The sequence below is a fragment of the Mugil cephalus genome, chromosome 7 (genome assembly GCF_022458985.1).
Source record: "Mugil cephalus isolate CIBA_MC_2020 chromosome 7, CIBA_Mcephalus_1.1, whole genome shotgun sequence".
NCBI classification, from domain to species: domain Eukaryota; kingdom Metazoa; phylum Chordata; class Actinopteri; order Mugiliformes; family Mugilidae; genus Mugil; species Mugil cephalus.
The window spans coordinates 12,781,207-12,797,247 of record NC_061776.1 but is presented as its reverse complement, the minus strand read 5'-3'; the positions used below and the strand labels follow the sequence as shown (position 1 = coordinate 12,797,247).

At 41.8% G+C, this 16,041-nt stretch overlaps 2 protein-coding genes across 3 annotated transcripts; both read left to right on the top strand.

The window, feature by feature from the left end:
• The first annotated feature begins 4,289 nt into the window (after positions 1–4,289).
• Positions 4,290–8,383, top strand: LOC125010854 (phosphotriesterase-related protein). Its single transcript, XM_047589729.1, has 5 exons — positions 4,290–4,426; positions 4,938–5,388; positions 5,775–6,040; positions 6,613–6,753; positions 6,912–8,383. Exons 2-5 carry the CDS (start codon positions 4,957–4,959, stop codon positions 7,120–7,122), a joined length of 1,050 nt encoding a protein of 349 aa, XP_047445685.1. The 5' UTR covers positions 4,290–4,426; positions 4,938–4,956; the 3' UTR covers positions 7,123–8,383.
• Positions 8,384–11,652: 3,269 nt separating this feature from the next.
• On the top strand, positions 11,653–16,041 carry LOC125010853 (phosphotriesterase-related protein-like). Of its 2 annotated transcripts, XM_047589728.1 has the most exons (5): positions 11,653–11,784; positions 12,276–12,729; positions 13,391–13,656; positions 14,305–14,445; positions 14,680–16,041. In XM_047589728.1, the coding sequence occupies exons 2-5, from the start codon at positions 12,295–12,297 to the stop codon at positions 14,888–14,890; spliced, it is 1,053 nt and encodes a 350-aa protein (XP_047445684.1). In that variant the 5' UTR covers positions 11,653–11,784; positions 12,276–12,294; the 3' UTR covers positions 14,891–16,041. The 2 variants fall into 2 exon arrangements, with proteins under 2 accessions (XP_047445684.1, XP_047445683.1); XM_047589727.1 differs by having other exon boundaries at positions 11,768–12,729.

Genomic DNA, 16,041 nt, shown 5'->3' with positions numbered 1-16,041 from the left:
CATTAGCCGCTGTGTCTGGCACAAAAGTAAGTGCCGGATGATGGATGACTTATCTCCAACCGTGCACAGCTTGGGATCTTGAGTGTGAATGTCACCACCGACGTGTCCCAGTTAAGAACATGGTAAATTCAAGGGCCTTCTCTTTCATTTTATTTTCATCAGCAGTCGCGGGCTTAATCGTGTTTTAGTTATTTTTGTTTTGTGTTGTTGTGGGTGTTTTTTTTACTTCATTTGGCAACAGATGTGTTGAGATGAATCATTATTTTGATCATTGCCGCCTTCAGTCGCATCTGTTACTTGGACAGTTTTTGGATCTTGGACAATAAAAAAAGTTTATTATACAGATGTTTGTTGTAACTATAACTCAGTTTTTTCATTAAATCGTGCTCTTTAAGACATGAAATACTGTGTTCTATATTAAACTCGGCCTAGTTATATTGAAAAATATATATTATTATTGTAAATTTGCATTAAGTATTAAGTTATCCCTTATTCCTTTACTAAAATGTGTTGGATTCGTGTTAATGTGTATTTAAATTTACATTTGTGGGGGGAAATTAAAAAAAAAAAATTCTCTACATTAACCAATGATTTTGTGACCCCCCTACAGTACCTCCGGGTATCCCCAAGGGGTTGCGGACCCCCTGCTCTTACCCTGTTAAATAGTCTATTGTGCAACACACACACACACACACACTACTAGGCATTAGCTCTAATTGCTGTGACTTACGGTGCATGCAGTTTCAATTGACCATACTGGGCCTTGTGATGAGCCTTTCTGTCTATTTGGCTTCAGATTCATTGTGTCATTTGCTCCTCTGCAGGCGTCTGCAGTAAAGTCAATTGTAGCTGATGTCTGTCATGTGTGCATAGTTTGATAACTGTTCTCCTTGAAGTTGTTCATCATTGCTTGGGGAATGCATTGCAGTTCCACTCAAAGGAAACGCTGCATCACTATACTGCACAAGTGTAATAATCCAAGTGTGTGTCACCCCTGAAAGGAAAAGCTCTTCCTGATTATAAAAATGTCACATGCATGAAGTGAAGTCCTGGTCTCGGCCGCATCCTGCTTCTGTGGGGGAAACTCCAACATTATACGGCTGAATGTGAGGGAATAGATAGATTATTTAACTCTTGTGAACAAACTTACGTACAACAAGCTTCTTGTACGATGCGTGGTGATTCATGCAGAGCTTCCCTTACAGGACTGCAGTTTCAGCCGTATATATGTGAATTCATTATGCTGCTATTTTAGTCATCTGTCCAGCCACTTCCCCTAGACAACCTCCATGTTGGCAGCTCAGAATTCACCTTCAAGACTCCCTGGGTCGACGCGTCATTGCGCTCGTCCGTTCTAAACCGAGAGGACGCCACATAATATTTTATATTTCTCGTGTGAAACAGATTCAGTCTGTTGTTCTCACATTCACCAAGTTTCTTGACAGTAGCTTCAACGGTCTCTGCAACGTGCTGACAGCAGTAGTCAGAGTGGTATACGTTTTTATAACGGGGAAAAATTGTGTGGACATGCGGGCTGTCTCTCTGGCGATGAAGCTAAACTGGTTTTTAGCGAGTTTAATCTATCCTCTTTTGGCTGCATAATCAACATTTTGTAGTGTGTCACACATTCAGTTATACAAATACACTGTTTAGTCAATATATTGAACAAAAAAAATCTCCAAAAAGAATGCATAAAGTTAAACTTAGTTAGCTTTCTATCTTTTATTTTATTTTATTTCATTTTAAATGTCTATGTGATTTAATCAAATGTTTTATTTTATTTTATTTTATTTTATTCTATTTTATTTGTTTTACTACCTTATACCTATTTTTCTTTTTACAAGTCGTTTTCACAAGTGTTTTTTTATGTGCAACTGAGCTACTGTGACCAAGCAAATTTCCATTGTGGATCAATAAAGTTCATCTAAGTCTAAGTCTGCACTGTGTTCTGAAAAAAAGTCACAACAAAGTTCATACCTTGCCTTTTTTATTTCATTTCTTTAAACCACAGCAGATCCAGTCAATTGAAATGCAAACCAGTCCGAAAGCTGTGCATCTGGACAAAGGATTCATTGTACATGTCATGCCCACAAAACCTGAACCAACAAACATAACTTTCATTTTATAAATGACTTTCTTATATCGCATGACAGTATAAAAATTTCAGCAACACACACGTCAGAAAGCGCGTTCACTTGCAGGTAGAAAGTCCATATCCAAGGCAAAACCAGTCATTAGAGTATTCATAGTAGCCTGGAGCTGTGCTGAGTCCACTTCCTGTTCAAACAGGAAACACGAAGGTAAATACGAATGAGGTGAAGGAATTCAGTTTCGATTCCAATTGCAAGGTTTTGCTCAAGCTTAAGGAATGTGGAAATAAAGTACTTACCTTGAATGACATTGTGGAGGTTACAGTAATTGGTGCCATTATCAAACAAACTAGCCCAAAATGCAGACACAGATGAACCCTGGGGGAAAAAAATTATACATATTTTGCATTTTGTGCCAATATTTTCATTAAGAGTAATCTTCAAATCACACTTTCTATAGCTGGATATACATATATGTATATATGTACTGTGTATTACCTCAACATGGCAGCCCAGACTCATAGCTGTGGCGCTCATGGTGAAGTTGACAATTTCAACCTGATCCATTGCAGAAGTGTGGTTGGCCTCAATTAGAACTGGAGTAGCTGAGGCGAGCTGGAGTGGAGATATAGAGTGGTCAGTTCAGCCCCTAAAACAAATACGTAGAATTCTGCAGTGATAAACGTCTCACCTCGTATGAGCCCATTGCTTTAATTTGAGTCACAATGGCCATGTTGACTTGATCACATGGGACACCAAATAACCTGCAAACAAAATGTACCATTATGTATCCATATCACCTCCTCTGGGTGTTAGAGACTGTGCTCAAAAAAGTAAACTAACAAACCATAAGTCCCACAGATAAATGAACTCTTACCAGACAATTTTGCACAAGCCGTGCGTTTCACCTGGTTTGCCACTAGCAATCAGGCTCATTCCCATCAAGACAGCGCACGCCACAATCAGAGTCCTCAAAGCCATGGTGAAGTCTAATCCTCGTACTGACTGAGTGTCTCTAGAGGTAGGGGTTAAATAGAGAGACTGCAACAAAAGGCGCCAATGGCTTGTCATGTGGAGCCGTGGTAAAGTGATTTACATGACAGTTCACATGAACTTTACGGCACCTTTCACATCACCCGACTGGGATTCAAGGTGGAAACTAGTGTCGTCCTACACTTTAAGAACTTTAAAAATATATGTTTATATATATATGAAAATGGCATTATTCCAGCTGTCTTAATATTAATGCTAATACAATAATTTACTAGTTAGTTATCAGCCATTACAGTATTTGTATTAATGATTAATATACTGATTATTTTTTAATAAATATATACACTTATACACAATAATCATCTTAATATATATATTCAATATATGTATTTGTTTTTTGCTGACCGGTGAATGTACTTAATATATTTAGGTTATTTATATTTCTTTTAAAATAAAGAACACTAGATTGGTCATCAAATTGTTTCATATCCATTTTCAGTTTCAAGTTTTTTCTTATCTGCATATTGATCATTGAAAATGCCTGTTTTACTTCATTACCAGTCTTTCCAAATATGCATGGTTCTTTCTTTGGGTTGGCCTCCTCAGTTCCACCTATGGGAAAACTTAGCAATGTTTTCAGTGATGAACTCTGAGGTCACAGTTTGACAAAGGCCCTGTTTCAAGTCCACCTAGACTGTATGTAAAGGCACAGTCCATGAAGAAAGAGCTGTGTTCATAGCCTAGAAGGATACTCATCTACTGTAATACATTTAGAGCAAACTGTGACCAAGTTGTGAGCCAGTTCTTAACAGGTACATGCCGGTCCGATCACACTGGTGCTCCTATTAGTTTAATTAGAACAATTTCCTGCAGCCACGTTTTAATAGTTTTGCAGGAAGTCTTATAAGTGGTTACCGCCAGAGCAGCCTATTAAAAGTCGCAGCTTTGGAAAGATATTCTAGAGTATAATAAGAATATACTGTGTGAGTCTGCTGATGTTCACATACTTAGAATTATTATTATTATTATTATTATTATTATTATTATTATTATTATTATTATTATTATTATTATTTTGTATGTGTTTTAAAACTACAAGCCTTCTTAAAGTTGGATTAGAGCGAGGATTGTTGTATTTCAACCACTAAATTTGGTTTGTTGACATTGCTGCTTTCAGGTTCCATCAGAGCCGAATCGCCAGTCAGGGTCAAAGTCTCGTGGTTTCTCGCGATGACTGACTCCCCGCGACGTGTAGCAGCTAATCCGAAGGAGCAGCTGTCTGTCTGTCTGTCTGTCTGTCCGTCTGTGCTCGGCGAGCGGTGGAAGTGGACATAAGAAACAAGGTCAGCAAACAGTATTTCGACAGTGTACATACATTTCAGGACTTACCCTGATGGAACTTTAAGTCCCCTCCTGCTAATGCTGCAGCTCTGACCTCATTGCACATTGTTTTCGGCTGGTTGTTAAGTTTCACTTTGCACTAGCACAGTTGTAACGTAACGATTACCAGGCTGCATATGCTTTCTCACTTACTTTTTTTTCCTGCAAAATAAAGCATATGGTGATGAAAGGAATGCAGCTTTTAGACTGACACGGGGTTTGATTAATTAAGGATCCGGACTGTGCAGTGTTTTACAGTCCAAAGTTTGCTCTGCTGCTTGCGCTGTCTGGTCAATGAGTAGTTAGACTCTTTTAATGCACACAGCCCTCGTCAGCCCTCGTCTAATATGTAACGGTACCGCACAGGACTGCAGAAGCTGCACAGGACTGCAGAAGCTGCACAGGACTGCAGAAGCTTTCCCTGCTCTGATCTGCCTCACTGCTCTTCATAGATTAATACTTTGTGACACACAGATCAACACTGATCAGAGTCATGTCAGCGCTGAGTGGGAAGGTCCAGACGGTCCTGGGTCTGGTGGATCCAGATCAGCTGGGCCGCACCATGACCCACGAGCACCTGACCATGACCTTCGAGTGCTGCTACTTCCCACCTCCCCAAGGTGATGAGGCGGTGGCCGAGAACCCTTTCCAGATGCAGCACATGCACTGGCTGAGGCAAAACCCCTACAGCTGCCACGAGAACCTGCTGCTGCAGCAGGAGACCAGCGCCGTGCGGGACGAGCTGCTGGCCTACAGGAAGGCCGGCGGGGGCGCGATGGTGGAGAACACCACCACGGGCATCGACCGGGACCTGCCCGTCCTGCTGCAGCTGGCGAAGGACACCGGGGTCCACATCATCGCTGGGGCAGGCTATTATGTGGACTGCACCCACACTGAGGCTACCAAGAAAATGAGTGTGGAGCAGGTGTGGTCCAGTTTGAAGCACACACACTTTTGTTCAAGCAATTTAAAGTAAACGATTTAACTTTTACAGTATGTGTGTATCTGTCGTTGGCCACTTTGTGTCTCATAAGAGGAGGAGTGTAAGAATTTATTCTATTCACTTGGCCGTGTTTAGGATGTCTTCTGTATCTTCTGATTGATCTGAATGAATTTCTCCCAACGAGTCTTTTTGTTGTGGTGCACTGAGAATCCACGTGTGCTCTGCATATATTTAGAGATTATTATTTAGAAGTTAAACATCATTTTAAAGGAAACAGAGGAATTGAGAAAAGACTTTCATTGTAATTACTGTAACATGTGATTTTTATACTTTAACCCATCTTTAACTCCTTGTTTCTTTTCCGGCAGCTCACAGACATCATCATCAGCGAGGTGCTGCACGGCGCTGACGGCACAGACATCCGCTGCGGCGTGATTGGCGAGATCGGCACCGGCTGGCCAATCACAGAGAGCGAGACGAAGGTGCTGAGGGCCACAGCTCACGCTCAGGCTCAGCTGGGCTGCCCCGTTATCATCCATCCCGGCAGGAGCGCCGACGCTCCGGCTGAAGTTGTTCGGATTCTCCAGGAGGCAGGTGGTGACATCAGCAAAACTGTTATGTCTCACCTGGACAGGTGAGAAGTCCCTGATAATCTGTAATAGGGTAGGCTATTATTTCCTCTCTCTGATGTTTATTAGGAAAAAGACATTATCATCAGTACTGGTCAGTTATTCTATTGTACAGATTGTTCAAACTAGATTTTAAACATATAACTTCACAGAAAAGCCTTTTATGAGCTGATTCTGGTGCTTACTGAGAAAGTGTTCATAGACCTTTTTTATCACAGCAGACATCAGCAGACAGGCGTATCAGGCTTTATTCCACTGAGGAGAGGTCTTGCTTTCGGCCATTCTGATTCACTGTCATGTCTTACTGGGACGCCATTATTTATACACCTGGGCTTTTCCTACTGTGACAGGTCAAACTGCAGAGTCTGCTGCAGACGCATGTTGTTTACAGAATGTAAACAAGGGTGATTCTTCTTGCGGGGAGGATATTGAATGTGGCGCAACTTTGATTGGGATTACACATGCACATTGGAGTGAATGAAAATCAAACGTTCTGACTGATTTTGCCTTCATCTTTGTAAATTGTCTTAAGAACATGCAAAAAAAATCAATTCAACTTTCTGTTTCCCTCTTGCAGGACTATATTTGAAGAGGGTGATCTCCTCGAGTTTGCTAAGCTGGGGAGTTACCTGGAGTACGACCTGTTTGGAACAGAGATGCTGAACTACCCTTATAAGCTGGACGTAGACATGCCCAGTGACAGCCAGAGGGTGAAGGCGTAAGTAACTTTGTTTTAAAAGTAAATCGTGTAGTATTCTTATCATATGTTTGTCTGTACCAACATTAACACGGATTTAACAACATGATGATACAGTTGGCTTTCATGTTACATTTGAGGCGCCTGGTTTTTCACACTTTTCCCCCGCTCGCACTCAGCTTGGGGTTTCTGGTGAAGGAGGGCTACGAGGACAAGATCGTGATCGCGCACGACATCCACACCAAGAACCGCCTGACCAAGTACGGCGGCCACGGCTACTCTCACATCCTGAAGAACATCGTGCCCAAGATGCTGATGAGGGGCTTCTCACAGCACCAGGTGGATAAGATCCTTATTGACAATCCAAAACGCTGGTTGACCTTCAAATGAATTTAAAGAAATAAATAAAGCAAACAAAGGCAAAGAATTCGTTGTGACGTAGCTTTATCAATCAGAACTCAACACCTCACAATGAATGCTTGGATATCTTTGCAGTAATCACAACACTCATTTATTGATGTGATTTTGAATTAGCTTCAATTTCAAGGCTCTTAAGTCTTCCAGGAAAGCAGGAAAATAATTACAGGTTGTTGTTTCATCCACCTTGAAGTGTTTATTTATTTTCTCCTTTATTAGTTAGTGGCTAATTTCACCTAAGTATGAATTATTTCATCTTTAAGCAAATTCTTTGAAGGAGCCTTGCAGGATCGCAGTGCATTTCATTAGCGGGTTTGTTTCAGCCCCACGTTTGCCACAAAAAAATAGCCTTTGCTTGTCTGCAGAGGTGTGATTACAATCCAAGAGAAATAGTTCCATTCTCTGGGGAGTCTACAGCGGTGCTCACAAATATGGTGCTAATTGATTTTTTAATTTTAATGTCAACGCTGAACACTAGATTGATCATCAAAGTGTTTCATATCCATTTTCAGATTCATTTTTTTTCTTATCTGCATATTGACCATTGAAAATGCCTGTTTTACTTCATTACACTTAAAAACCACCTTTTCCAAATATGCATGGTTCTTTCTTTGGGTTGGCCTCCTTAGTTCCACTTATGGGAAAACTTAGCAATGTTTTCGGTGATGAACTCTGAGGTCACAGTTTGACAAAGGCCCTGTTTCATGTCCACCTAGACTGTATGTAAAGGCACGGTCCATGAAGAAAGAGCTGTGTTCATAGCCTAGAAGGATACTCATCTACTGTAATACATTTAGAGCAAACTGTGAAGCGAGTTGTGAGCCAGGTCTTAACAGGTACACGCCGGTCCGATCTCACTGGTGCTCCTTTTAGTTTAATGAGAACAAATCCCTGCAGCCACATTTTAATAGTTTTGCAGGAAGTCTTATAAGTGGTTACCGCCAGAGCAGCCTATTAAAATTCACAGCTTTGGAAAGATATTCTAGAGTATAATAAGAATATACTGTGTGAGTCTGCTGATGTTCATATACTTTGATTTTATAAATTTTTTTATTTTATTGTATGTGTTTTAAAACTACAAGCCTTCTTAAAGCTGACTGCTTTTTCCTTGTAGCAGACGTTTCATTTCATATATAAATGTACGTTAGTAAGGCATAAACACAAATGTCTTTCACAAGCAGATTGAATCCACATGCTCCCAGAGTCTGACTGAATAAAACTGAATTAAATTAAAGTGTTGATCACATTTTCCTGTTTGTGTGTCACTATGAAACACATGCTTCCGTTTAAGCACTCCTTTTGCTAGAGGGCGAAGTTTGGGCTTCATCACGGTTCATTGTTCCCATAATTCATTATCTCTCGCTGTTATTTCTTGAAACAAACTATCCTATTGTTGCTCGATGCTCCAGGCCTCGGACTGGGAGCATGAAGATGAGGTAAAGAGCGGAAACAATAAGGGGGACACCAAAGTCAACTGCTCCTGCCTTTTATTGTCATTCATGTAACCCTCAGTCAAGTGGGACGTGGGTGCTGTCAGTCAATTTAAATGATCTTTTTAATCACAAAAGTATTTTGTTTGAAATCACGTTTTGCTCCACATAAAAGTGTTTGAAGTATGTTGCCTCCTCTCTGTCTGCAGAGGGCACCAGACAACAACACTTAAGGGATTCTTTCTCCCAAAAATCTAAACTTAACATCCTGTTGTGACGTTTTTCAGTCACAGAAACATTCAGACTCATTTTCTTTTAGTTGCAAACAGCGTCCATCCGAATGTAGATGCAAATAACAGTGAAATCCAACATGGGAGCTTAGGACATCTAGGCCAGGCCGTGAATAAATTCCCCTTTTTCAAATCTGATGTTTATTTAGATGTTAATGATGGACAATCAATCGGAGGGTAAATTATCCCGGGCTAAATCGAACGCTTTATCACACTTCACGTTCTTGTGAATGGCTGAGTTGTGTCTCAAGAGGCGTGACCACACAGGGGAGCTGATGTTGGTCATCCGTCTCTTCTCCCCGCGGCGGCGGCGTCCGTCTGAAACACACAGATGAATGGGAGGTGACATCTTCTCTTGTCACTAATGAGGAACCCCGGAGTGGCACGATACCCTGGGTTTATGAGTAACAACGCTCCAAACCCCTCGGTATAATTTCGGTGTCTGCGAATTCATTTGGAATCCCTGGTGCCTCGCATGATTTTTTATTCCTCCCATTTGTTGCTGTCACCAGTGGCTGACTGTATTGATTTAGTTTGTCAGCTTATTGTCAGTAGTGTTGCTTGATTGTTTTTAATATATTAGCAGCGATTTTCCTTTGGCTTCCCGTGATCTGTGCGCTCTCATTAGTTTGTTATGATTTTAAAGGGTCGGCTTTGCGGAGGGCCCCCGTGTCAAAACAAGCACCCTGCTCAGAAACATTTATTTATGCAGCACATTTTAAGGTCAAGTGTCACGAAGGAAAAAAGCAAGACATCAAGAAAAAAAAAAAAAAAGAAAGAGACAAAATCTGAAGTTTAGAAGGCATAACTTACAACAACAACGACTCTATCAAACAAGTCAAGGAAGAGTCACAGTGGTCCAGAAGGGATGACATAAAAAAAACACATGAATAATCATCCATGTCTTGGAGACACACTAGGCCCGAGAACGACGTTTCTCTCAGACAAAAAGGACAATGGACATTAATCTATTTTGAACACGAAATCAGAACACGGTCCCATATGTTTATTGTTCTGCTCCATAGAATAGTCATCTTGCTGACAGACAGATGTCATGGGTCCTGCTGTAGATGGGCAGGGATGGTGGGTGCTTCACAGGGCAGGTCCCCGCAACAGCGGACCAAACGCTGCTGTGGGGACCATCTGCTGGGAGGAGAGCAAACAGAAAGAGTCGCCGTCTGTCTCCGAGAACTTGCATCATCTCCACGTGTCTTATTGTGATGGTGTGAGTAAAGCTATTAAATCTTTTGTGGTTAAACCAGTTTATTAATCATTAATAACTCAAGTTTTAGAAGAGGTTAATAAGATAAGATAAGATAAGATAAGATAAGATAAGATAAGATAAGATAAGATAAGATAAGATAAGATAAGATGATCCTCTGTATCTCACAGCAGGGGAATGTGCAACTAATACAACATAAGTTTATCATATTAATTATATAAAACAGTCAATTAAAATAGTTTTTAATCGCTACTATAGTCACGTGTTACCAGCTAGGAAACTCTTCTGGGTCACTCTTTCAGAAGGTTTTGTGGATATATGTAACGGAGTAAATCTATGCCAGTTAAATTATGTCAGAAAAAGGTGCAATAGCGCCATTTCTGGCGCAGTGGTTGGTGCGGGTACTGCACAGAGGAAAGCGGACTCCACTGTGGTAAGACGTCCTCTTACGGTCCGGGATATTTAATTATTTTCTTTAATGTTCCAGATGTTTATACTTTATATTTTACCTTGTCAAGTGCTCACTGTGGCCTATGCTAACAGTTTTGAGCAATTACTGTGACTTATTAGAGCGTAAAATTATGTTTAGGCTAAACTAGCTTAAATGTTTTCCCTTGTGTTCGGTGTTTTTTTTATTGTTGTTTTTTTTTTTCTCTCCAAACTTTATTGAAAAGTTTCAAATACAGTCAAAACATTGATTTTGAATAACACAAATAAATTGTGGCATCTCAATTAAAAGAATAAATACAAATATATAAAACAAAGTGCAAATGTCAGTGCAGTAGTCACACGTAAAAAAATATTAGAAAAGAAGGAAAAAGAAAACAGGTATGACATAGACTACTACTTTTCTCCTTTTTTTGTGTGTGTACCAGTCTGTGAGCAGCCTTTTTAATTGTCCAGATAAAGGCTCACATTTGTTATCTACCTCTGAATTTAATGTTAATGAGCCACTTATGATTGACACATAATGGTTGTGTGGGGATTATGATTTGTGCAGTAACAACATACACTATACGATCACACTAGGATGTCACTTTTATTTTTATTTTATATCCACAGATTTCTGTATTTTTTATTTTACTGTTAATTGCTGCACAGAGAAAAGAGAACTCCACTGTGGTGTCATTCAGATTGTCCTGAGACTGTGACGCTAACTTCCCCTCACCACTGTGGTGCTGTGTGCTGTGTTGCAGAGAAAAGACGACTCCACCATGAGAAGAGCTGTAATAAAACACCCCATAATCCACCTGGTCGATGTCTGAGGTCTGTAGGAGCAACAGTAGTGGAGCTGCATCTCACAGATAGATGTGATCCGTCACACACACACATATATATATATATTTTTTTTTACTTTTTTTCTTTCTTTCCTTACAAATACAAACAGTGTTATCTCGTGTTTTCTCGTGTTTTTTCTTGACAAACCAACTTTTAAATTATAAACGCTTGCATATTTTGTAAATGCCGGAGCAAACATCGAGGATTGTTGTATTTAAACCACTAAATTTGGTTTGTTGACATTGCTGCTTTCAGGTTTTCATCAGAGCCGAATCGCCAGTCAGGGTCAAAGTCTCGTGGTTTCTCGCGATGGCTGACTCCCCGCGACGCGTAGCAGTTAATCCAAGGAGCAGCTGTCTGTCTGTCTGTCCGTCTGTCTGTGCAGACAAGTGTGGAAGTGGACATAAGAAACAAGGTCAGCAAACAGTATTTCGACAGTGTACATACATTTCAGGACTTACCCTGATGGAACTTTAAGTCCCCTCCTGCTAATGCTGCAGCTCTGACCTCATTGCACATTGTTTTCGGCTGGTTGTTAAGTTTCACTTTGCACTAGCACAGTTGTAACATAACGATTACCAGGCTGCATATGCTTTCTCACTTACTTTTTTTCCCTGCAAAATAGAGCATATAGTGATGAAAGGAATGCAGCTTTTAGACTGACACGGGGTTTGATTAATTAAGGATCCGGACTATGCAGTGTTTTACAGTCCAAAGTTTGCTCTGCTGCTTGCGCTGTCTGGTCAATGAGTAGTTAGACTCTTTTAATACACACAGCCTTGTCAGCCCTCGTCTAATATGTAACGGTACCGCACAGGACTGCAGAAGCTGCACAGGACTGCAGAAGCTTTCCCTGCTCTGATCTGCCTCACTGCTCTTCATAGATTAATACTTTGTGACACACAGATCAACACTGATCAGAGTCATGTCAGCGCTGAGTGGGAAGGTCCAGACGGTCCTGGGTCTGGTGGATCCAGATCAGCTGGGCCGCACCATGACCCACGAGCACCTGAGCGCCATGAGCTCCAATTGCATCTACATCCCTCCTCCCCAAGGTGACGAGGCGGTGGCCGAGAACCCTTTCCAGATGCAGCACATGCACTGGCTGAGACAAAACCCTTACAACTGCCACGAGAACCTGCTGCTGCAGCAGGAGACCAGCGCTGTGCGGGACGAGCTGCTGGCCTACAGGAAGGCCGGCGGGGGCACGATTGTGGAGAACACCACCACGGGCGTCAACCGGGACCTCCCCACCCTGCTGCAGCTGGCGAAGGACACCGGGGTCCACATCATCGCTGGGGCAGGCTACTATGTGGACTGCACCCACACTGAGGCTACCAAGAAAATGAGTGTGGAGCAGGTGTGGTCCAGTTTGAAGCACTAACACTTTTGTTCAAGCAGTTTAAAGTAAATCATCTGAACTGGCTCAGTAGGTAGAGCTGGTTGTCCACGAATTGAAGGGTTAGCAGTTCGATCCCTGGAGTGTGTCATATGCCGAAGTGTCCTTGAGCAAGACACTGAACCCCCCGTTGCTCCCAGTGCAACTGGCACTGGTGTGTGAATGTGTTTGTGCTTGTGTGAGCGAATGGGTGGATGTGTCTCTGACTGTAAAAACGCTTTGAGTACCTTTGAATAGGTAGAAAAGCGCTATATAAAAGCAGCACCATTGACCATTTAACTTTTACAGTATGTGTGTATCTGTCGTTGGCCACTTTGTGTCTCATAAGAGGAGGAGTGTAAGAATTTATTCTATTCACTTGGCCGTGTTTAGGATCTCTTCTGTATCTTCTGATTGATCTGAATGAATTTCTCCCATCGAGTCTTTTGGTTGTGGTGCACTGAGAATCCACGTGTGCTCTTCATATATTCAGAGACAAGTTAAACCTGACAAATGCTCTGTTCGTGTGCATCACATCATTTTAATATGTATAATAATTGAGACAAGGCTTTCATTGTAAATACTGTAACATGTGATTTTTATACTTTAACCCATCTTTAACTCCTCGTTTCTGCTCCGGCAGCTCACAGACATCATCATCAGCGAGGTGCTGCACGGCGCTGACGGCACAGACATCCGCTGCGGCGTGATTGGCGAGATCGGCACCAGCTGGCCAATCACAGAGAGCGAGACGAAGGTGCTGAGGGCCACAGCTCACGCTCAGGCTCAGCTGGGCTGCCCCGTTATCATCCATCCCGGCAGGAGCGCCGACGCTCCGGCTGAAGTTGTTCGGATTCTCCAGGAGGCCGGTGGTGACATCGGCAAAACCGTTATGTCTCACCTGGACAGGTGAGAAGTCCCTGATAATCTGTAATAGGGTAGGCTATTATTTCCTCTCTCTGATGTTTATTAGGAAAAAGACATTATTGTCAGTATTGTCCCAACAACAAGCATCTGAATGATTGGTCAGTTATTCTGTTGTACAGATGATTCAAACTAGATTTTAAACATATAACTTCACAGAAAAGCCTTTTATGAGCTGATTCTGGTGCTTACTGAGAAAGTGTTCTTAGACCTTTTTATCACAATAGACATCAGCAGACAGGCGTATCAGGCTTTATTCCACCGAGGAGAGGTCTTGCTTTCGGCCATTCTGATTCACTGTCATGTCTTACTGGGACGCCATTATTTATACACCTGGGCTTTTCCTACTGTGACAGGTCAAACTGCTAGTCTGCTGCAGACGGATGTTGTTTACAGAGTGTAAACAAGTGTAAACAAGGGGGAGGATATTAAATATGGCGCAACTTTGGGATTATTTTAAACAAAGATATTCAGCCTAATTGATGCACATTGGAATGAATGAAAATCAAACATGCTGACTGATCTTGGCTTCATCTTTCAGACTTGCATTGAGAACATGCAAAAAAAACATCAATTCAATATCAAATATTGTGCTGATGCCACACTGAAGTGCTTTGTTGTTCCTTCTTGCAGGACTATATTCGAAGAGGGTGATCTCCTGGAGTTTGCTAAGCTGGGGAGTTACCTGGAGTATGACCTGTTTGGAACGGAGATGCTGAACTACCCTTTTAATCTGGACATAGACATGCCCAGTGACAGCCAGAGGGTGAAGGCGTAAGTAACTTTGTTTTAAAAATTAAATCTGAACATTGTGACTAAGCTGTCTTTGGAGAGAATCTATTAATGTAATTCAAAGAGCACGATTGTGTTGAGTAACACGTGTAGTTTTCTGATCATATGTTCGTCTGTACCAGCATTAACACGGATTTAACAACATGATGATACAGTTGGCTTTCATGTTACATTTGAGGCGCCTGGTTTTTCACACTTTCCCCTGCTCGTACACAGCTTGGGGTTTCTGGTGAAGGAGGGCTACGAGGACAAGATCGTGATCGCGCACGACATCCACACCAAGAACCGCCTGACCAAGTACGGCGGCCACGGCTACTCTCACATCCTGAAGAACATCGTGCCCAAGATGCTGATGAGGGGCTTCTCACAGCACCAGGTGGATAAGATCCTTATTGACAATCCAAAACGCTGGTTGACCTTCAAATGAATTTAAAGAAACAAGTAACGCAAACAAAGGCGAAGAATTCGTTGTGACGTAGCTTTATCAATCAGAACTCAACACCTCACAATGAATGCTTGGATATCTTTGCAATAATCACAACACTCATTTATTGATGTGATTTTAAGCAATAATCCACCTATTTCTGTTCTCCTGATTATGAATTATTCAATCTTTAAGCAAATTCTTTGAAGGAGCCTTGCAGGATCGCAGTGCATTTCATTAGCAGGTTTGTTTCAGCCCCACGTTTGCCACGAAAAAATAGCCTTTGCTTGTCTGCAGAGGTGTGATTACAATCCAAGAGAAATAGTTCCATTCTCTGGGGAGTCTACAGCGGTGCTCACAAATATGGTGCTAATTGATTTTTTAATTTCAATGTCAACGTTGCTTTCTTGGTTTTGTGACATTTCTGCCAACACGTTTCATGGAAGGGAAATAACGAGCGTGTTGGTAATCAGTATGCTGCTCTGCTCCCGACACAATGCGGCGGTGTTAGATGAGTTGTCCTGTTGCCCCTCAGTGGGTGTCTGTGAGTCTATGGGAGGCTGGCTGGCTGGCTGGCAGGACCGGATGAAGGACATGTTATCCTCTCATCTGGGAACAGGTGGCCTCACAGAGTGATTTCGCCACATGATCAATGGCATGATCGCCACAGCTGACTGTGCACGGGCGAACAACTCTATAACTTTGATTAATCTTCTTAAGAGGATTACAAAGTGAGTCAGAGGATTTCATTTTACATTTTAACCCGCCGTCTTCTCTGGAGGGAGCTCGGTAATCGGCGAGCAGATTGCTGAATGTTGTCGAGGAAACATATCTGACTGCGTGACTGTCCAGTTTTGTGGCGGTGACTAAACCACCAGACCACCCTGTTGCCCCAACCAGATGCCATGTTGATACACACAAGAAAAATGAGCTACAGTGATAATATTTTTGTCATAACGCTTCAGCATGAACACTAGAACTGCCCTCTTTTTCTTTTCTTTTTTTTATACAGATGTCTCTTTTTGCTCCACAGTGTTGAAATGTTGATTTTTTTTTTAGAAACATGCATAACAACGGCTTTTAACATTTCCACCCAAACGCAACGTTTATGGCATATCTTTGGAGAAATAAAGCACACAAATGGACTAACAACA

Bases quoted from the DNA above. Each gene is read 5' to 3' on its own strand.
- LOC125010854 (XM_047589729.1), top strand. From the start codon at position 4,957: ATGTCAGCGCTGAGTGGGAAGGTCCAGACGGTCCTGGGTCTGGTGGAT. The intron at 6,041-6,612 runs GTGAGAAGTCCC...TCCCTCTTGCAG, and splicing joins GTTATGTCTCACCTGGACAG to GACTATATTTGAAGAGGGTG. The intron at 6,754-6,911 runs GTAAGTAACTTT...GCTCGCACTCAG, and splicing joins GACAGCCAGAGGGTGAAGGC to CTTGGGGTTTCTGGTGAAGG.
- LOC125010853 (XM_047589728.1), top strand. From the start codon at position 12,295: ATGTCAGCGCTGAGTGGGAAGGTCCAGACGGTCCTGGGTCTGGTGGAT. The intron at 13,657-14,304 runs GTGAGAAGTCCC...TCCTTCTTGCAG, and splicing joins GTTATGTCTCACCTGGACAG to GACTATATTCGAAGAGGGTG. The intron at 14,446-14,679 runs GTAAGTAACTTT...GCTCGTACACAG, and splicing joins GACAGCCAGAGGGTGAAGGC to CTTGGGGTTTCTGGTGAAGG.